General features: G+C 40.5%; 1 protein-coding gene across 2 annotated transcripts in view; it reads left to right on the forward strand.

The window, feature by feature from the left end:
- LOC138262047 (tachykinin-like peptide) overlaps window positions 1–19,648 on the forward strand; it is a 120,922-nt gene that overhangs the window by 52,601 nt on the left and 48,673 nt on the right. For both annotated transcript variants that reach the window (XM_069211733.1, XM_069211731.1), the window contains exon 3: window positions 17,537–17,636. In XM_069211733.1, coding sequence (XP_069067834.1) covers window positions 17,537–17,636 — 100 coding nt within the window. The remainder of the gene's footprint in view (window positions 1–17,536; window positions 17,637–19,648) is intronic.

The following is a 19,648-nucleotide window of genomic DNA, read 5'->3' on the forward strand; positions in this document are numbered from 1 at the left end:
CCTTAGGTAGCTTGGCACAGAGCAGGCAGACCTAACTTAAAAGGTAATGTGTAAAGTACTTGGGCAACACACACACAATAACCACAGGCGGTACACCACAAAAAGAGACTCCACAGAAAAAATACATTTAAGATCAGCACAATACAGATCCAATTCATAAATAGCCGAATATTCGCTTTGTAGACTTAAAAATAAAACAAGGTTGATAAGCAAATGTAGAGATCCAAGGGGTGGTGCCAGGGACTGTTCGCACAGGTGCATGATGTTTTTATAGTCTTTGGTACTGTCCTGGTTGCACTCCACTTAACGTGCTGAGCACAGCCAAGTTGGACAAGGCCGCACTGGTTGACTGAAGTGACACGGCGCAAAGGCTCAGCGGGCCACCCAAGGCATTTTATTAATGCAAGTGGCAAAGTTGGGCAAAGTTGCTTGCGCGTGGCAAGGGGAAGCAGGGCCACTCCGGATCGTTCACAGATGCAAGCGGCAAAGTTGCCAAAGACGCTCTGGTTGATGGAAAGTAGCGAGTGGCAAATAAAAGCTGGGCGGCTCCGAGCAGCGAAGATTGGCAAAGCTGCTTGGGTTGACAGAAAGTAGTGAGTGGCAAAGAGAAGCAGGGCCACTTTGGTAAGTTCACCAATGAAAGCAGTGAAGTTAGGTAAAGTTGCTCAGATTGATGGAAAGTAGTGAGCGGCAAAGGAAAGCAGGGCCGTTCTGGACAGTTTATAGATGCAAGTGGAAAAGTTTGGCAAAGCTGCTTGGGTTGTGATGAAAGTAGCGCACGGCAAAGGAAAGCAGAAGCTGCTCTGAGTCACACTGGGTTTGGAGAGTGAGTCTTGGGCTACCGGGCAGAGATCAGCAGGCAGCAGATCCCCCATTCAGGTCAGCCTCTGCACCAGACTATCAGTAGGAAGTAATCAGACCCTCTGTGTAGACTCTAGTCACTACCCCTTGAGGTGTAAGTGTGAGCCCTTCAAAATCACCTCCTCAGGAAGACCCAACAGTATGCAGATGTGTGCAGAGTATCCTGTGTTGTGAGTGACCGGAGGGAAAGCACAAGCATGGCTGTCACCCAGCCCCAGGTAGATGTGTATTGGAAATATGCTGTGGGCAACCAGAACAGTAAATGTAGAGAAATGCCTACATTCTAAAGGTGGCATTTCTAAAATAGTAATAATACAGTACGAGTAAAGATGATTTATTACTACCATTCCAATGGTGCTGAACATGATGCAGCTACTCCTCTCAGATCAGGAATTACATCCTAAATGTAATAAAAGGAAATCTCAATGCTGGCCTATGAGAGGGGCAGACTTCACAGTAATGAAAAACAAATTACATTACTAGGACATGAAAAACATAGGAGTACATGTCCTGCCTTTTGCTTACATAGCACCCTGCCCTATGGGCTACCTAGTGTCTACCTTAGGTGAGACTTATTTGTAAGAAAAGAGGAGTTCTGGGTTTGGCAAGACATTTTAGATGGTAAGTCAGGGTGGCAGTGAGTCTGCATACACAGGCTCTGCAGTGGCAGGCCTGAGACATGTTTACAGAGCTACTTAAGTGGTGGCAAAATCAGGGCTGTAGGCCCTCTGCTAGAATTTCATTTACAGGCCCTGGGTAAATGGTGCACCACTTTACAAGGGACGTACAGGTAAATTAAGTATGCCAATTGTGGATACCTTAATGATACTATGGTTAGGGGAGAAGCACATGCACTTTAGCACTGCTTGGCAGTGGTGAAGTGCTCGGAGTCCTAAGGCCAACAAAAAGATACAGCAACAGAACAGGAGGAAGAGGCAAAATATCTAGTGTAAGACCACCCTAAGGATACCAGGTCTAACAGCCCTCACTTCAAAGTCCCAACTAGTTATAAGTACTGTACCTCTGACACCACCAACTAAGTACACATCTTGACCTGTGACTACTCTGCCAGGAAGAAGGACTGCTGTACTGCTAAAGGACTGCCAATCTGCTTGACTGCTGCTTTGCTGAACTCTTGCTTTGCTGAGCTGCCCTGCTGCTTAATGTTCCCCTGCTTGGGTGAGAAGGACTGGGCCTGCATCACTTGAAGCCAAAGTGACTCTAGGGCTAGCTGGCTGTCTCCTGATCTGAAATCAGGAACATGAAGGACTTCTAACCACCCTGGTCCTGCACCTGGACTCCGCCATCTTTGACTCTGCCCTGGTAAGTGGTGCCACGCCAGTTCTGGACCCTTGGAAGTGGTCCTAAGGTGTTTGCTCCCATGGAACTAATGCATCCTCTGCTGCTGAAGTGCGCAAGCAGAAATTATGCATCGCTGCTGGTGTGTGAAAAAATCAATGCCTGGCCTATGTTGCGTGGGTCGAAGCCTACACAACCAAGATTGCCTCACTGGTGTACCTCATATCTCGAAACTAGCATATCACCCTCAAAACCCACACTGTGGAGTTCTTCTTGGTGCAACGACCTCACATTCCGTCAATGGCAGCCTTGATGATGGCGACAAAACTCCACATCCGCGAGTCTAGCTTATCATAACCAATGCATTGCCTCAACTGTACATCAGATCCTCTATGTCGACACAGTAGGAACGTGCACAGCAGCCTCACAGCATCTTGAAACCAACGCTTCACTTCTATTGCATGGGAAAAGGGACACATTCCCTCTACTGCATGGTTTAGAAATGGCGCATTACTGCACTATCCGAATGTAAGGTACTTTTGTTCAGTGAGCCCAAATGGCTCCCTGTAGTCAGCCTGCACTCCATTGTGGTCAGCCCGAACGTTTGACTTTGTCCTGGTCTGGTGGAACCAAATAACCCCACTTGTCACTTCTTTCTTCTTAGCATTAATTTACAGTTTAATCATTAGAAAATCATAACTCAAGTTCAACTTAGTTGATTTTTGTTGTTTCTGTTGTTTTTATTTTTTCAAAATCAGAGTTATGTTTCTAATCTGGTGTGGAATCTTTTTGTGTGGTGTTTTTGCTGTTTACTGTTTGTAGTGTTGCACAAATACTTTAAACATTGCCTCTAAGTTAAGCCTGACTTCTCTGTGCCAAGCTACCAGAGAGTGAGCACATGTTAATTAAGGGTTTGCCTGACACTTAACCTGATTAGGACTGCTGTTGTTGCTTGACTAAGGTTTACACCCCAGTCAATCAACAACCCAGTTTCTAACAACATTCACATAAGGTCCTTCTGCACCTGCTTCCCACCTTTTGACCTCTATGCCCCATTTAAACACTCCTCCTGGGGCATTCTGCAAGGGTGTCCAGGTGAAGGGCAGAGAGGCTAAAGGTATCTTTCCTGGTTGGTTTTGTTAGGACATAGAATTACTTGGGGCCAGAATTTCTACTCCCTTTATCCATAATGCTTCCTTAAACTTCTCAGCTTACCATTTCTCTTATGTTATTAATCAAAATACACTTCTTCCTTAGGTTTCCGAATTCGTAATCAAGAGCAGTGGGTTGTGCCTAGCACTGATTCTGGGTGGCAAACCATAGACCCCTTACTTAGCTGTCCGTGGTAATCCTTGTGCCAGTCCTCCTCCACATGTGAGTGGACTCCATAGACTCACTGCCATGGCACCCAAGGTATTCTTGGATCTCACCTACAATTATCCTTTTTAAAGTCACAAGTGTGCTTGTTATTTGTGTGTGCTCAACATTAAGCTTTTGGTAATAACCTATTTTATTTGTCACGTATGTTAGTCTGTTTTGTTTTGATTCTTTGTTAATGGTCCAATTGGTGTTAATTCACGAAAATGCCAGAAGTGACATCACATAACCTTTGACTTTAGTGACATCACAGGAAGTGACATCATGTGATGCTTGACCTGATTGTTTTCCTGGAAGGAGTGTCACATGACCCTAACATCACACTCACACTCTCACCGCTTTACACTCATTTATATTCATTCTCACTCACTCACGTTTACTCTTAATCTCACTCATACTTACTCAAATTATTAACTCTCAGGCCCAGGTGTTTGTGTCACTTTTGTGTTAGAGTGGATTTACTATCTATTGCAAACCTGATTTGATTGGATAGTATTCCAAAGTAATGCAACATTGTGCTATACACTGCTTTGTTTTAATTTGTGCCAAGTGATCATTTCATGGGTAGTGCACAAGTGGGTTTTGACACAGATCACTAACTACAAACATTGGTAGAGAGGAATTTGTGGGAAAATCATATGACTCCTTGAGGTAGGCATAATGAGGAGAAATATTTCAATTTGTCCTCATTTTCCAACCTTTCCCATGTGCTGCATTGTACAGTACACACACAAAGAGCGGAAATCTTAAGCCATAGTGTTTATCCTGGAAGGGGACCTTTGTAGTCTAAAACCTATGCTTCAGATAACGCACACACCCTTGCACTATGGCACTAGGTAGAGTGAGTACCAATGCACAGGGAGAGAAACAATGGAACAAATTTTAGTAGATATAGTGTATAGTTTATATAGTGCTTTTTTTCTCTTTTCTTTTGAAGCAAGACATGTGGGTGACTACCCACCTCACGGAATAATCACAACCCTTGTCAGGGTGAACTCTCAAAGCCGTACAAGTAACCTGAGATCCAGCCCTTACTAGCTATGGCACAGAGGAGACAGGCTTAATTTAGTGCAATGTGTAAAGTATTGATAAATTACCAAGCTAGTAATAAAGTCAAAATGCAAAAATCCCAGAATGAATAAGAAAAATAGAGCAACACTTAATCCACAAAATAACACACAAATGACAAAGTCCACATACGGGAACAGTAGCTATGAATGTTTTAAAGTTTTAAGTAGAAATAGCTCCAAGCAGCACAAAGTGCAGTTGATTATCAATGGTTGCAAAACACCAGGACCTGGGTCCAGTTTGAGGCTGGCCATAATAGAGGATGAGTCAAATACACAAACCAGGTTCGTCCAGGTCAAATATTTTACTTTCTGGCCTATGACCCAATTTATATGTTGGCTGAGTTGGAACTCTGTTGCAACGGCAGCAGAGTTCCCTCTCCCCAACATTATGGTCACTCGTCTGATTTAAATTCAGGTGGACCCCAGTTTGACAACAACGGAGACTACTCCATATCCTCCATGGTCAAATCCCGGCCCAACGTAGTAAGGCCCATCTCAGGTCTGCCATTTAGATAGGTGGACATACATCCATTTTTAATGTCCACCACTGTCAGGAAAAATCTGGTGGTAAGAGCATTGCAGTCCACCTGTGGTATTTAACTTCTTGTACCATAATCTAGGGTTCTTTCTAATTTGACCATGTTTAATAGGGGAGCATGGGCACTTCACTTCTGGCTAGTAGAGTCCATCAATAGGCAAAAATATTAGGGGTGACCATGCACAAAAGGTGGATTTCCGGCAATACGACAATAGAAAAACAAATTGCTGACATGTGAATACACTGCCTATTTTAGACTGTGCATCATGTAACAAACTGAAAACATCTATACTCATGTTGACCACCTCTACTTTGCCTGTTTTATTTAGTGTCCCTAAACCTAGAAACCAGTTATGTATTGTTGAGCTTTTAATGGGATGTTATGATGTAAAATGAGGGTAGTCGTGATTTTTATATTGCTTGCCAAGATGGAAAATGAAGTGTTGCTGAGACTTCATATTATTAGAAATGTGGACTACTACTTCAGAATAAACTTGTTATGAATATAATCATTCCTAATCATTTGTAGTGACATTGAGGAAATTACATGAATGGGTAATATTCTGTCTTAGATAGCAACTCCTTTGGCAGATAGCAACTGCTGTCTAGGTGTTTCAGGCATGGAGATGATCAATGCTACTTACCTGTTGGGTGTCTGGGAGGATGAAGACTCCATGTTGAAAACTTATATGTGGCCTGTAGTGCCTGTGAAGTTAGATCACTGGTTGAGAGTTGGTAGCGTGGACAGAGATGAACTTGGTTAGTGGACTTTGGATTCCCCGGAGTTCAGGAAGATCATTACCAGATGTGCATACAGTGATTGATAATGTTTAGCATCTAGGGCTGATATGTAGGCCTGATGCACAAATTACACTGAGGTATTTTTATGATAGTATTGTATCAGGAGAATTAGCTGTAGCGTTTTAAATCGTTTCCCTCTCTAATTACCAAATGCAGTGTTGAAATGCTAGCTGGAGTGTAGGGTGAACTTGCATTTCATGTACTTCTGCTAGATTGAGGTGACTGTACTGACTCCTAGGTGTATACCTTAACTCATTTGGTGGCATGTGGCCATACACAGTGTTTTTGTGCTTGGCAGAGCAGGTCACTGTGACTGCCTGGAAACGTTGTTTAAATATATGTGGTCACTACCTGCCACCACAGGTAAATACAGAGTGCACAATACTAAGAATTGCAAAAAATGTAACAGACCAGTCAACAATTTTGGTATGATATGTTTTTTGTTTACCTTGAGCATTCATTCTTTTGCCTTACCATCCTGCTTTACTTTTGGTTGCAATTGCCTCCTTGGGTCACTGATGTATTGAATTACTGCTTTTGCTCTGCTGATATTCTGTAATTATCAGCAGTGTGCCTGTTCTGCAAATTTGTGACATTGTTGCTTGTACTCTAGGGTTATCATAGTAAAATATTCTGTATAACTCTTCTACAGAGTGATTTGCATGTGAAACATGAAATCAATATTCATTGATGCCAGGGGAAAGTTATTCAGGGGGTTTGTATGCACCTACTGTTATGCAATTGTATTTTCCTACGGTATGGTCTGATTGGGAACAGAACATATTTTTACAGTTTTGCATGTGGAAAGTGAAAGAAACTTGCAATAAATGTCTATTAATATTTTTTTCAAAAATCTAATTTAGGGGGGAAGTAGATTTTTGATATCTGTAGTGGAAAATAACTTTCAAAAAACATATTTAGTGCTGTCTGAAAGCGAAGCGGAATTAAACCAGTTCTATTGATCTGTTTTTCTCCAGGTAGCAAATTTTGTATTTCAGTTAGATGAGAAGTGTTTTGCTGCTAGGAAAAAATACACTAAATTTTGAAACCAGGAAGATCATTGTAGGGCAATCACTGACCACTTATCGTGGATGGCCGAACAAAAAACATATTTTGGTTTTGCTATAGTAAGTAATATGCTCTTAACTCAATAGATATCTTTCATTCACCCTGTTCTCTCTGAATCCTGATTAATTTATGCTAAATATGTTGGAGGAATTATTCTGCTTTATTGTGCTAGAGGAGCACTCGCATATATTACAAACATGACATAATAGATGAATTTGTGGAGTGCATGCTCACCCCAAAGGGTATCATGGTGCTCAATTTCATACACATTCTGGAAGTGGATACATTGTCCACTCAAACATTGGAACAGGGAATAAGAAAGTAATTTGAATGCTTTCTCAATATTTTTGTTGCCAGTGTTTAAATAATCTCATCAAAGTAAACATTCTTCAATTCCCTTTTCCTTTCCATAATTTTCTCAACTGCCCTTTTGCCACTTACATTTCTCATATAAATACTTATTAAGCACAGCCCAATACAGTATGACATGAATGCATTTTGGAGCATTTGTGGTCCTTCCTCAACATCATGTATTTCATGCATTTGTGGTTTCTATGAGAGAAGTACGTGCATTTTCACAATATATATATATCACTTATTATGAATTCTGAACAACATTTTCTAGCTTATACCACACAACCACAAAACAATATTTAGCCTTAATTTAGACATCATTGTCATTATTAGCCAAGAGCAAAGAAAATTGTTTTCCAACACCAAGGGTCAAGTTCGCCAGTTTACCAAGGTTAGTTTATATAGAATGTTTGGCCTGTTCACCTACACTTATATTGTCTGTCTTTTATACCAGCTCCTATTTCTGCTTCTAATGTTACAATGGAAGGGCATTGTATTACGCCTGGAACAACATTCTTGTGATTATGCAGGACTTATCTGTCTGTAAGGTATTCCTTAATAATAAACATGCTTGTTTGAATTGGCACCTTTATCATTTTCTATTATGACTTCTTCAAAGTTGTTCAATACATTGATTTCTGCTAAGATTGGTTCATTGTTTGCAAATTCTGTTTAATCAATTTTAATGGACTACTATATTGCATACATCACTGGTACAAAAACACTGTTTCCTAGCTTGGTTTTACAACTCATAAAAATAATTTATGTTTCTTCAAACCAGCTAAATAGAAGACATTATATTTTCTTCCTCGTTCATTTCTCTTGGCATCAGTGAGTCAAAGCTGTTAATCCAATATGTTTCCCTCATATCAAGTAAACATTTTCTACCTTCCCATTTTGGGGGATTGAGAATTTCTTCAACTAATTGGACTTCAATTTGCTGCAAAATATGACGCTTTCATGCCAATGTCTAGCTACTGCTGATTTTTTTGTTGTGATGTGGAGCATTTGTTCTATCCACCTTAACTTTGCTGATCCATTTGTTTGGCCCACAAAGCATAATACACATGGGGGCTGTCACATGAAAAAAACTTTAATTTTAACTTCTTGATCTTTGTAAAGGTGATATATTATTGGCGCTTGATGTTATTATAGCAAGAACATATTAAACATGGGAATGTGCCTTTACATTTTATTGGCAAATAAGTTTGAGTAGATGCTTCAATCTTCTCTGATCTTATTAACAAGTCTTTCAAACGTGATGATTCACCAACAGTGGTGCCCTTGAAATGTCTTTTCACCTCCATGTCTTCTTGAATCAGCTTCCAAATTTGAGTTTTCAACTTTAGCTGATGCAATTACAAATTTTCTACTAAATGTTATTCGTTCTTGAATTTTTTCTTTCCACTATAGTAATCAATAATTCTCTTTTGCTGGAAATCTCAGCAAATACTTTTGCTCTCTATCCAATCTTCATTGTAGTTTCTTTGTTATTGTAGGTTTTTTCAACATTTCAAATGCATTTTCAGTAGCATAAATTATTGTATATGGCAGTTATTGACTGTACAGAAGGCCCATTTTGAACTCTCCACATGAAAGTTGTTGTATCAATACTTTTGCATATACTACTGTAGTAATGTTCGGTTGTAAGGAGTTATTAGTATGTTAAAAAACATTAATACTTGCTGTCTCATTATCTATAGAAACTGCATGCTCTATGGAGAAAACGTTGTTCACAAACTGTCCAAGTTCAATATGATGGCCACTTAAGGGCAAAATATTGTCATGTATGCATTGTTCTAATCTATTAATTTTCCTTGTAATGCTTCTTGGCTCAATATAGGTTCTTTAAAAGAGTACATAAAACTAATTGAGTAGCCGGGTGCCATTTTGGAAACCATAGTGGGTATACATACCTTATTTGTGGTTAGATTATCAATGACAGGTCTTTCTTTTACTTATATTTCTTGGGATTACCTTTACGATTGCTTTGCTTGAAATCCTTAGAACCTATTTTATTATACCGATCCATCTTAGCATGCCTTTAAGTTATCGTCCAGTGCTTGTACGTTCATTTTGATTTTCCGCAAAAACAATATTCTGATCAAGGGAGAAGGAAGCACACGGCCAGCAACTCAGTGCCAATTCTCCCATTACATTAAGGTATGGGCAGTGATTTTTAAATTGCTCACAGTTAGATTGCTAGACAACAGAGTGGACACAGCAATCACTTACATTTAAGGACACATGTTTATGCATTCTTGCAAGCCTTCAGCAGCAAGAAGCAGGCATATTTGAGGTTGCTTGAAATACTGCTTGTAGTATATCAGGTAAAGTGTCACTCCAAAGCAAGAAGGTGCATCCCTTGGCTTGTAAAACAAATGACTCACAGAAGCTGCTGAAAATCAAGGGGGCACCCCTCAAATCAGCAGCAGTTCTCCCATTGCAAAATATCAGGTGCAGTTCATAATGTTTTTGAGTTACATTCAATATGAAAAGTGTGTCCAGCTAATGTGGAAGAAAGCAGTGCTTGCATTTCTAGGTTCTGGCCTGTCTGCAGGCTTGAAATGCAATGGGTGGTAACGCAGCCTCTTCTGAAACATTGTTGTTAGTGTGCTGTCTTTTTCTGCTAACTTATTCAGTTCTGCACATGATGGCATATTGATATTTTAATAAAGATATTCAGATGGGGCCACTGGTGAATATTCACCAAATTGGCACAAAATATCTAACTCAATAATGACAAAAGTGGAAAGAGGACACAGCCCTTTTTATCAGTACTAATTGTATATTAATAATATTCCCTGAATATTTCAATTGTATTGGCATTTTAGAGGTTTGAGGTCCAATTTAAAAAGGAATGTAAGATTACTTGAAAGAGTACTGCAAGAGTACTACTTTACATCCTCCAAAATATCTTTGTGAATAGGCACAAATCATGCATACTAGGGTAAAATGCAATAAAATTAAATGAATCAAGTAAAAAAAAATAGTTTCAGCACTTGTAATTAGTACTCACTCAGCACTTGTAATTAGCATCCGCTTAACTCAACGCATAAGAATTGATCATCTGTGCTGTCTTTAAATTTCTTGCCATCTGAATATATAATGCTAAAGGTATTGAAGGCATTATTACCCTTTATCCTGCACTGACGACTAGTTTATAGGAATAGAGAAAATTGATACATATCATTTTTTTTCTGCCCTAGATATGCTGTTCCCAGACAGAAATGGATTGTGCCCTTCTGTAAAAATCTCTCTAAACTGAGCTTGTGTCTGCCTATAGAAAATTCAGGGGTGACCCCTCACTGATAACAGTGATAGCAGTGTCCAAAGTTTTATATGCAGCCTAGACTATCAGGCAGAACGACATTTTGGAACTAGCCTGCAGTCCGATAGAAGTATGGTGACTGAATAAATGATGGACCTAATATGAATAGTGTACTCTTATCATGCGGAGAAGTGAATGCCCTATATTAGAGATTTTAATGAAGACTGTTATTCCACCAATTTATGGGTTGTTCTTATCTTGGACTTGACTGTATTTTATTTAATGTTTGTAATGATTTGTATTGTAAATGATGATGAAATTATTTATTTTGATCAGTCAGTAAACTTTGATACATATACTCAGTTATACTAGCATGCCCGTTGAAACAAAACCTGTTATCAACTGGTGTTACATCAATGCAGCTTAACACAACTACTACAGATAAGTGCAGGATACATTAGCTCGACACAGTTCTAGTCCTTGGAAGGGCACAGTAGTGTGCTAAGACTGATTTCATACTTTGGTAAGACAGCACAAAACTGTTGCTGCACAAAATTCAAATTGCAGATGCGAGCAGATGCTACCAGATATGAGCGTGTAGCAGATGGTTTCACAAACTACAGCTAGAAAAAAATAACATAAACTTAGCAGGATGTAGGGTTGAAAATAAAGGAACACTGAATTACATGTTTGTAAATATATTACCAGATTTTAGACTCTGTTAATTTGACTGCAAATGGTGCACATAAAGATCTGTTTAGAATTTTAATCTGAAATATACATTGTAAAAGTTACAATTTCAGCAGTTACATTTGACATGATTGAAGAACACTAGGAGGCATCTTCTCATACTGCAGCAACCATTGTAGGGTGCAACTCTATCACTAGCCTGCTAAGATCCTTATACATTCTCAAAGTGAGGTTCATGGACAGTCTGCTCAAAAGAGCATTTGCAATAGCCAAATCTTGAATCAACCTGTAGCCTAAAGTGTCCATGGATGCTTAGGAATAGTGGGAAAGGTGAATACTGTATAGCAATGTGTGAGGACATCTTTCGACTACTTGACTGATTTGGTGAGATCTAGAGATCGGGGAAAAATATTTTACCACCTCTTTTGTTACAGTCTTCCTACCCGCCACCTAGGAAATTTGACCTCAATTTATGATTTTCTCATTTGCAACCAGATTTTCCTCATCCTTAAATGTCTTGCAGAAAGGCACCCAGTGAGCTTGCTTGTCTCAATTCTTACATTTTCACTTGAGAGTCAAAGCTGAATATTGTGAACATAAGACTGCAGCAGATGTCTTTAATCTTTATCAGATGCACTAAATAACACAGACAAGTATTAGAAAAACGGGTGACAGTGATGCCCCTGAATGGAGGAACCATACAGTGTCCAATCCGACTGATAATATGTGATCTTTATTCATTGTGTCAGCTTATCAACCAAACAGCCAAACAAGTTGATTGCTTTGATTTCTGTCCTTGCCACAGCAAATATGTGAACAGATGCAGCTAATGTTCTGTGTGTTAAAAGCCATGGGCAGTTCTTACAAAGCCAACATTGGTTCATGGACTTTTTCCGCAGCCGTCAGAACATTGTACCGGACCTAACATGATAGTTTCAGTAATATTTTTGGATTATTATGCTCACCCATTTTCCCAAAGATTTTTGAGTGGGTCCTGGAAACCTCTTTCCAATAATGATTTAGCTATTTGGACAAATAGTCTCACCATACATTACACCTGATCAACCGCTGCTTGACCAGACAAAGATAGACGAACATGTAATTTAAAAATGTACTACGTTGTCAGTATCCCCCACTGGCACACAATTCCAGAGAACATAACGTCCTAACTGCGGGAATGGTGGATTGTTAATGTAAACTGTTGTCCAGTCAGTAGTATCAGCATTGATGTTCAGAAACTTATAAAAGTGATGAAATTGGCTTGAAGTCTTTAGCATTTTCAATATAGTTAAAAAATAATAATAATGGGCAACACATTTGAGAGGGAGGTAGGATTGCCTTAATTTCTGTTTGTTTTTTACCAATACATTTACCAAATACAGCTTTTGTAACTGAAAGTATGCAATTGCCAAGTACAGGGAGAGTCCTGAGACCCTTGGAAGGCAGTGAGATCATAATTAAAGAAGGATATATAAACAGAGAAAGAACTGCAGTGGCCTGTTCTGCCTCCAGAAACAATTGATCCTTAAAATGTCGAACTTCAGTAATAAATTGTGATGCACACGTTGGTACTCTGTTGTCAGGTTAGACTCATATCAGAAAGAAAATTGCCATGCAAGAGTTTGCCTACTATGCTTTCCCTGGACAAATTGGAAAGAAAAGTATATAAATGCAGAAACACCCAAATATGCAAGTGGAACAAAGATGAAATTGTAATTATGTTCTAAGGGCGATATTCATTAAGGAACAATCAAGTGATTGATAAATTGCACATTCTACAAACCTACCCTGCATCCAATGAAATAATTAATGTTGCATGCTACCTTATAACAAAAAATATACAACACTATCTCCTTGTGGTCATCTGGTCGGAAACCAAATAAAACTGACCTCTTGAAGAGAAGGAAATAATGGATTACGTGTGAAGTAAGATTGCGGGTAACACAGGTATAAAGGTACAAAGAAAGCTCTACACAATACACAAAATCACAAGTCTGGAAATCTTCACAAACCCAAACCTAGGACCCTAAGCAGCTAATCGTGTGTCAGAGCACAAAAAATACAGATCCTGAAGCCTAACAGATAGGCCAGATGAGATGACAGAACAAATTCAGCATGCCACAGATTAATACCAATCATGGTAACCCCAAAGTTTCAAATGCATGTCGGAACAACGCATGCCTGAACAACGAGGTCGGAACAATGACTGCGTTGTTACCACTAATGCCTTTACCACGAATGCCTTAACAACGATTTTTCGTTGTAAAGGCATTCCTGGTAAAGATATTAGTGATAGGCATGCATGGTTCCAGCATGCGTCCCTCCGGCCCCCCACCCCTAAAAATTACTGCGACCTCCCCACCCCTCCCCTAAAACCACGCCAACCCCCCACCCTTGCCCCTAAAACTACCCCACCACGTCCCTAAAATTACTGCGACCCCCACCCTGCCCCTAAAACAATCCCAACCCCCACCCAATCCCTGAAACCTAAAGTACTCCAACCCACACCCCTTAAACCCAAAACCACCCCACCCCTAAAACTATCCGAGCCCCCACCCCGCCCCTAAACCTAAACCCCCCATACCTGCACCCCGCCCCTAAAACCTAAAACCACCCAAACCCCACCCCTAAAACAACCCCAACCCCCACCCATCCATAAAACCTAAACTTCCCCAACCCCCACCCCTAAAACCACCCCAACACCCCTGCCCCTAAAACTACCCCAAGCCCCCCCAACTGCCCCTAAAACCTAAAACTCCCCCAACCCCCCCACCCCACCCCTAAAATTACCCGACCCCCAACCCACCCCTAAAACCTAAAATCACGCCAACCCCCACCCCTAAAATTACCACAACCCATCACCCGCCCCTAAAACCACCCCAACCCTCACCCCTAAAAACTAAACCACCCCAATCCCCCACCCCACCCCTAGAAACCTAAACCACCACGACCCCCCACTCCCAAATACTAAAAATACCCGACCCCCCACCCCGTCCCTAAAACTCAAAATACCCCTCCCCCAAACCTAAACCGCCGGACCCCCACCCCTAAAACTAAAAATACCCCGACCCCCCATCATCCCCCTAAAACTAAAAATGCCCCCCTCCGTTCCCTTCCCCTAAATCTAAACCGCCTGATGCCCCTCCCCTAAAGCTAAAACCCCAACCCTCTAAAACTAAAACCCAAACCCCCCACACCGTCCCTAAAACTAAAAATACCCCGACCCCCCACCCCGCCCCTAAACCTAAAACCTCCTGACCCCCCATCCCCGCCCCTAAAACTAAAAATACCCTGACCCCACCCCTAAAACTAAAACCCCAACCCCCCCACCCGAGCCCCTAAAACTAAAAATACCCCGACCGCCCACCCCTCTCCTAAAACAAAAAATACCCCTCTCCTCCCTCCCCCGCCCCTAAACCTAAACCGCCCGACGCCCCTCCCCTAAAACTAAAACCCCAACCCCCACCCCGCCCCTAAAACTAAAACCCTAACCCTAACCCCTAAAAATACCCGACCCTCCCAGCCCCTAAAACAGCCCAACTTACCTGACTCATCACGTCGTCCACCTCAGCCGACTCCCTTGTTCTGTGCCTTAACCACGCATGTCGTTGTTACTGAGTCGTCGTTCAGGGCGTTTCCCCAAAAGTTCACAATTCAGCCCCCCTTTCTTCAAAACCAAATAAAGCACCATTACATAACTGCGGATCAGCTAATACCCACCATTTAGAGAATGCAAACAATATATCTCAAAACAACAGCAATCTAGCAATCTGTATTTCTTCGCTGCGTTATGCTTCAGAGGCCATCATGGTGCTTTCCTCAGGATATACCATCATTAGAGAGGATTGAATTCACACATCGAGAGGAGGCCTGCTAAATCCTAACAAATACTTAAGTTCTATTTTCTCTCCTGTAACCTCACATGATGCCCAGAGCCGTTCTTCTCCCACAAACCACCCCTTTTATGCCACTGAAGAGTTATACGGGTTTGCCCTCGTTCCACTCTTCTTCCTCTCGTCCCAATCACTTTAAATTGTAAATCGGACAACACATTTTTCTTCAGTGGTAAGAACATGCACTGCGTTCTTTTGGCTACAGATTGTAAGGTCATGAGACATCCAACCTGAATCTGTTATTCTAAGGTGGCGGCCAGCATATCAAAAACAGAGTACAAAGCAGATTTTCAAGCTGGGCTCACTGTTTTAGAGGGCACCACTTTGTGCAACACTCCATACAAATATACACATACTATTTTAAACTTTCATTTGGAACTAGATCCCGTGGTTTCGTCCTGGATGAGAACCTTCATTTCAAGACGCAATTCAACAAGCTTTTAACTCCAGATACTAAAACAGCAGAAGACTATGCTTTTTGTATACGACCTAACATGAGCAGTAGAAGCTCTGGAAATGTCCCATTGTGATTACAGCTTGGGCCTCATTACTGCTTTTCCTAAAACCAGACTAGCTCTGCTGAGAGCTATCCACATGCTGCTGCGAGATTTCTGACTAACATAAAAATGTGACCATGTCACCCCTGCTCTTGCTTTGCTTAAATTATGCCACACATACTTTGTGAACTGCTTACTTCAACTCTAAAGCTTTAAACCCTAGGCACTCACAGGTTCCTTGCTCAAAACGTATCAATGCCTGGAGGTTCATTAAAACAACAATGTAAAAACAAAAGATCTCTCTGTATTCCACATTTGAAGAAGACGTGTCTTCTGCAAATACATTTCAGCCAATTCTTCAACTACAAATAGAAAACACTTATTTTTCTGTCCCAAAATGCCTACTAGAAAACATGCTAATTGAGAAGCATCCTCAAATGACCTAATAATCCTGTACTTTGGGCTGTATTTAATAGTCTCCGTTACTTTGCTCTACCATGCTTTGCTTCATGATATGACTGCCCCACTCTGATAACCTGAAATCAATGGCTTTCTATCAGACACTTTTCTTTTCTACCCCTAGAGGCGCTCGTGTACCATCTGTCAGATACGAATGTTTACCCTTGGGGACACTTGCTCACCTTCTAGTTTGGGTTGTTCATTCTCTTTACATGAACACTCTTCCTATGTCTGCACTTGCATGTGTCATAATCTTGGTAGTACCATTGACTAGAGATTTTCAGACAGATATCCCTTATTTTCTATATTTCTTTTATTATTCCCTGCATTCTAATGTTACTCTTCCAACTGTTTTCATTTCAATAATTTGTGGGCTACTGAACTGAACTTTGGACCCCAGGACTTGTTTTACAAGGCGACCACTGCATTTTGCAGTTTTTCAGAAATAAAGTACGCAGGTCATAAAAAATGTAAGGTTTCCCAATGCATTTAATTTCTTCCCTTCAAAACATGCTGCGGTGCTTCATCCATGTTCTGGCAACAACAGACACCTACAGTTTTTCCTTTTTGAAGAAATTGTGACTAGATATACTAAGCCAATTGCTCAGCAACACGTTATTTTGTGTTGGAAGATGAGCTGGAATTGTCATCAAGATAAATATCCTCTCTAGCAAGGCTCAGGACCATTTAGATAATTTCAAGCCATAATAGTAATGGAAAATACGTTGTCTTGATCATACAAGCTCCGAACACATCTTCTTTCATCTCAATGGATGCTCAATGCCCAGTGCTCACACCATTGGCTGATTAGTTTTATTGTCAGTATGTCCCAGATAAATCTTCAGAAAGAGGTATCCTGATGTATGTCTCTACATTAATCTATGGAGCTCGCAGTTATTCTTAAAACGTTTAGGGGGCAGTGACAATGTATTTGTTGTTTTTTTATCATAGTGATACGAGAGAGAAATAATTATAGGAATTATCTTTGATGTAATGGCACTTTAAGTGATACACAGCAGAATAGAAATATCGCACAAGCCTATTCTACCAAATAGCTTCTTTATAACTGCTGGAGAGTGCTCCATTATTTGAAATCAGTGCTAGTTTGAAAGTCTTATTTCTAAAACAGTTTATTCTAAGAACTCACACCGAGAGTTTATTTGAAATTGCTACTTGAAATACATAATCGTACCTTACAGTATTACATATAATAACGGATGTGCGTTTTCGGATGGTTGTGGAGCTCTTTCAGAGTAATATAGCACTGATTTGAAAATAGAACCGCTCAGTTCTCTAGGAATAAGATGCCTAACAGCTATTCAGGTTACTAACAAATGTATTTTTATTGGCCTGTTTAGGATGAACTACAGGGGCCGTTGTTTGAAAACTTTCTCCAGCGAATTGCAAGAAAACCTAGACCAGAACAGTTCTATGGTTTAATGGGGAAACGTAACTCTGGTAAGTAGAGGTTCTGTTTTCTTATTCATTCAGTCTTGGGCCTTGATTGCGAGTGGTCATGTTGTCGCACACATCTGAATTATGACTTTGGAGGCAAAACCACAACTCCTCAGTTTTCCTGACATAAGAATTAGCAGGCCAGCCTGTTGATTATTGAGGAGGGAGGCAAAGAAAATAGTGGGACATGCGGATTTTGGTGTGGTGTGAACCAAAACCCATGTTATGTCCCATTTCGTGGGCCAGACATGTAGTTGAGAACGTTATGGAATTGCAAGATCCGATAATTACACTGGTGGGCTGCACAGTATATGATGAAAATGTTGCTAAATATTTTAAAAATGGAGCTGATGTATATTTATGGTCTCGCTTCAAGCAGCTTTAACTGTCCCAGAAAGCAAAATGAGCAATATACCTACACTGGGCTTTTGGCCTGCTCATCGCACATGATTGGATGGTTTCTTTGTCTACTTCAGTTCCTTGATTACCCTTGGCTAGCATGGTCACGTAAGATGGGGGTGGAAACAGGGCTTGAGCTTCAGAATTCCGAACAATCACGCTGCCACAAAATGTTAAAATACATTATACAATAAGCAGGGTGAACAAGAGGGAGTTTAGGGGGCAGCAGAAAGGGAAACGAATGCAGAGTAGTAGGGGGTACTACGTGAGAGAAAGCAAATTATGTTTTGTAAAAAACAACATTTTTGAAGTCTTCCCAAAGAAAGAGGAAGTGCGTTTGTGTGTATGTAAACATTCCAGGTGAAATCTGACAGACATCACACCATACCTGACTTAAGGCACATGTACCCAACTATTTATCACAAAATACATTTATTACGGGCAGGGTGTAACAACTCAAATACCCCCTGAAGCTACGCCCCTGCTGATCACAAATTGAGGGACTTCCTCCCTATTCTTCCCTTTGTCCCTCCCTTGAAGCACATAGGTTTCGCACTGCTTTTTGATTGGTTAGTTGTATCTTCCATTGCTGATGTCATAAAACTATTTTTTTACATTTAATGGTTTCACATTCATTTGTGCTTTGGCACTCCATAGCAGTGCATGGCTTTTCTTGCTCTCACTCTTCTGTCTGTTCATACCTCCAATCGCATCCCCACACCTATAATCTCTCTTCCTATTTTCCACAAGCCCTTCTCCCACTTGTGTGAGGTTCCCCTGCCCCTTCTCTCCTCTCTCCCCGCTCTATTGTTTTTTAATCTTTTTTTCAATTGTTTTTGTGAGGGCATAGCAACTACACACTGCTACTGGACTGCTAGATTTTTTCTATTTGCTGGCAACATACGCATTCCTTATTTCTCAATTTATCACAGAAAAATGAATCTCGAACATCGAGTGAGTTAACAATAAAGTCAGATATAAACCAGAGGTGTGTTTTCGTGCATGCACATGCACACATATGTGCGCACATGGATGGAAGCACTGGGATGCTTTGTCTCCTTGACAGAAAACATTCTAAAATGGCCGTCCACGACAGAAAATATTCTAAGATAGCCATCCATGCATGCAGCTGTGTGCTGAGGAGCTGACAGTCCCTTGGAATGGTTTTTGTCATAAAGTAAAAGAAAAGTATTTCAAAATGGCTGCTATTTCATGTGCATGTATGATTGTTTGTGTTAATGCACCAGTAGCTATTTTGGATTTTGTTCATTTAAATGCTTTGTGCGAAGCCAAAGCACTTTGTTTATTTTTTTACCACAGTTTCAGACTTCACTGAGCTCCAGCAAAAGATCAGAGTAACCCATGGTAAACCTAAAAATCCAATTGTGTTGTCATAAGGCCCCAAGCAAACCATTATTTTTTTGTACACAAAACGATGTTTATTACCTTTTAAACAATGTATACTGATAAATGTGCCTTCCTTTACAATAAATATTATGATTCATATTAGGCATAGCTAATCCTTTTAACATACTGCAGTTTAACGTTAGGTTCACAGAACAAGTGAGGAATACTCTGAGACAAAAGTAGTCTGATTATTTCCCTTCCATCCTCCA

Source organism: Pleurodeles waltl, chromosome 10 (genome assembly GCF_031143425.1).
Source record: "Pleurodeles waltl isolate 20211129_DDA chromosome 10, aPleWal1.hap1.20221129, whole genome shotgun sequence".
NCBI lineage: Eukaryota > Metazoa > Chordata > Amphibia > Caudata > Salamandridae > Pleurodeles > Pleurodeles waltl.